At 56.3% G+C, this 3514-nt stretch overlaps 1 protein-coding gene across 1 annotated transcript; it reads left to right on the forward strand.

Annotated features, from left to right (window-relative positions):
- Nucleotides 1-267: 267 nt before the first annotated feature.
- DUSP18 (dual specificity phosphatase 18) lies at nucleotides 268-1405 on the forward strand. Its single transcript, XM_075515848.1, is given in 3 exon segments — nucleotides 268-385; nucleotides 885-1100; nucleotides 1103-1405. Coding segments are annotated over 3 exon segments (615 nt in total). The 3' UTR covers nucleotides 1384-1405.
- Nucleotides 1406-3514: the final 2109 nt, after the last annotated feature.

A 3514-nucleotide genomic window follows, 5' to 3' on the forward strand; every position in this document is an offset into this window, starting at 1 on the left:
CAGCCTCGCATCACCTGCAGGTCTCGCTGCCAACTGCTTCAGAGGAGGGGGATCTCCCTCTGCTTTTCCAAGACACATCCACCAGCAAGGCAAACCCTCCCCTTGTGCTGGAGGGGACCGTGAACCCCATCCTGGGGTTCACAGTCAGCAGGGCCTGGAGGGGTGAGGGGGGTGGAGGCCATCACCTTCTTCTCCAGGAGCAGCAGGGCATGGCGGCTGGCACGGCTGGCGGAGTCGGGCAGGGGCCTGTCGGGCAAATGGCCGTCCATGTCGAGGTCCAAGTCTGCGGACCTGCGCTGGGTGACAGGGGGCTTCGTGTCACATGGAGTGGGGCGCAGGGGCGTGCTGAGCCATACCCCACTGACCTGTGCCCACAGCCCCAGAGGTGTGAGGGGTCCCACAGCCCCAGGATGGTATGAGGGGTCCCACAGCCCCAGTTGGTGTGAGGGTCCCACAGCCCTAGGATGGTGTGAGGGTCCCACAGCCCGAGGACGGTGTGAGGGTCCCACAGCCCTAGGATGGTGTGAGGGTCGCACAGCCCCAGGATGGTGTGAGGGTCCCACAGCCCGAGGACGGTGTAATGGGCCCCCCAGCCCTGCACCGGGGCCCGATGAGCTGCCGGCTCTGGGGTGGTGGGAAGAAGGTGAGGCGAGGCCGTGCACTGCCCTGCTCCTCCATGGCCCCGCTGCCCCCCGTTGTGTGCACGGCGGCGGTTGCCATGGGGGGCCCGGCCCAGCCCCGCCACTGTTGCCCGACGCCCCAGCGCTACCAGGCAGCGGGGCCCAGCACGGGACAGGGCTGGATGTATTTCTACATGTATCTCTAGGCACAACTGGTGTGCCCCAATGGCGGCGGCTCTGGGAGCCCTCCCCGCCCTGCCCCAGCACCCCGGCTCACCTCCAACCTGTACCTCGGCAACGTGGCAGCTGCCAACAGCTTCCCCCTGCTCTTCACCCACCGCATCAGCACCGTCATCTCCCTGGAAGTGGTGAACGCCCTCTATCCCAACGTCAAGTACCTGTGCGTCCCCATGATGGACGCCCCTGCCGCCCACATCTCCAGCTGCTTCGACTCCATAGCAGCTGAGGTCCACAGCATGGGGACACACGGGGTCAGACGCTGCTGCACCGCGCTGCTGGGGTGAGCAGGTCCATCACCGTCTGCTTGGCCTATCTGATGAAGCACTGCTCCATGTCCCTGGCGGGCGCCCATGCCGGGATCGAGTCCTGCCGTCCCATCGTACGACCCAGCAGCTTCTGGCAGCAGCTCATCCGCTATGAGTACAAACTCTTCGGCATCAACAGGCTCCGAATGACCAGCTCTCTGTCAGGGGTGATACCCGGTGTTTATGAAAATGAAGTGAGAGTAATGCTGCTGCTCTGAGCACAAATGAGCTGTTGTGACCTCTTGGCAAGAAACCGAGGCAAAGCCAGCGGCAGTTCTTCCAGACCCACACCGGAGCGTTGAAAATAAACTCTTCTCATCTAAGGGGGCTGGAGCATGAAGTCTCTGCCGCTGAAAGTACAGGGGATTTGCGATACAACCAGCATGTAGTGGGGTTTACTATAAATAAAATCAACACAGTTAGTTTTCACACATCATTTGTATCAGAGTCCTGACAGTAACTCTGAAATCATCATGTGTTTAGAGAGTGTTGTTTTATTCCAGCACAAACTGTACTTCTAATACAGGACAGAAACTAGCTGTGAGTCAGGATATTTGGAGTGTTACCAACGTTTGTTTTTCCTAACTGGGATATGACTTTGGGTTTTGAGACAGCAACCCTAAGTCAGTCATCTGCTGCATTCCAGAGAGGGCAGGAAGAGCCCAGACTCCAGCATCCCCGGTTGGAGAGACCCAAGGATGTCCGGCTTTCCACTATCTGACCCTTTCTTCCCCCACCTGATTGCCCCAACCCTTTTTCAGAAGGTGCCTTGGCCTCCCTTGGGAGATCCATGGTTATTTGGGTGAGCTGCTCGCTCCTCGTAAAGAACCGCATTTACTCCTGGTGGGCTGGGAAGTCAAGGTGGGAGCAGTAAGAGGAAGCCTGCTGTCAGTTTGAATCACTGCAGCGATGTCATCATGTTGTTATAAATTAGGAGCCTGACCTGGGCACACTTGGGCATCGCTCAGCAGCAAACCATGTATGAATTCTGGTTTATCACAGCATGAAGTTTTCAGCTCCAGCAGCTCTGTCTTGAGGGGCAATAACAGACCTACTTCAGGTGGGAGTCGGGGGCCCCGGGCTGGCATGTGTATGTGAGGGGTCCCACAGCCCCAGTTGGTGTGAGGAGTTGTAGCGAGGTGGGTGTTGGTCTCTTCTCCCAAGTAACAAGCCATAGGACAAGAGGAAACAGCCTCAAGTTGCGCCAGGGGAGGTTGAGATTGAATATTAGGAAAAATTTCTTCACCGAAAGGGTTGTCAAGCACTGGAACAGGCTGCCCAGGGAAGTGGTTGAGTCACCATCCCTGGAGGTATTTAAAAGATGTGTAGACGTGGTGCTTAGGGACATGGTGTACTGGTGGACTTGGCAGTGTTAGGTTAATGGTTGGACTCGATGATCTTAAAGGTCTTTCCCAGCCTCAATGATTCCGTGATTCTATGATTCTGCATCCTACCAATGGCACTTTGGGAGTGCTCCTCCACACCCACAAAGAGCAACCTGGCAAACTAGCCCTCTGCAGGTCTCAAAGTAGCTCAAGCGATAGCTGTGGAGGGTGACAAAGAGCCTTGACTTCCTTTGAGTGTATTGCTTTTCTCCCAAGGCACCTTCTAGAAGCAGAGCAAAGACCTGACTCCTCACAGACGTGTAAGAAGTTCCTCTTGGAAAACAGAAACATTAAAGGAAAAGGACAGAGTGAGCCGGTTGGGTGCATGGGTATCACAGAGAGCATTGGAGACATGGCAGTCCTCTTGGAGGAGCCCTGTGTGCTGTGTGACCACCTGGGGCCTCGGTGCTTCTCGTTCTGGATCTCTGACCGGACAAGGGTGCAGTTGGTGACTGGCGAGTCATCCCCACCCCTCTCTACTCCAGCTTTGCAGTTGAACACCAGGCTTTCCCTGCGGAGAACAACGGTGCCGCAAGCCCTAGCAGGTCCTGCAGATGTCTGGCTCTTGTGTGCCAGCCGTGGAGGGCACCACTGGCTGGGTCCCAGGCACAGGCACCTGCTGTCCAGGGGAGGGGAGACCGGGGCTTTGCGCATCTCGGGGTGGATGGAGGCTCGTTGAAGTGGGAGTCCTGACTGCCTGGCAAGTCCATGGCGATGAGGCAGCGTCACAAATGAGTGATTTAGAGCGCTTAAAAAAATCGCCGTCAAAGGTATTAGCAAAAGTGGTTTTAATGTGATTTATAAAAGTGCGACTTAACAAAGTTCGACGGCAAGGCTCACTCTATTAATTACTGCATGGAAGAAACAGACACAGGAAAATGGGGTTACACTCGAGTTAAAGTGATCCACAGGGAGACCGAGGATACAAAAGGCTACAGAGGACCCTCCCGTTGAGTCACGAGGG

Source organism: Mycteria americana, chromosome 13, assembly GCF_035582795.1.
Source record: "Mycteria americana isolate JAX WOST 10 ecotype Jacksonville Zoo and Gardens chromosome 13, USCA_MyAme_1.0, whole genome shotgun sequence".
In the NCBI taxonomy this organism is placed as follows: Eukaryota; Metazoa; Chordata; class Aves; order Ciconiiformes; family Ciconiidae; genus Mycteria; species Mycteria americana.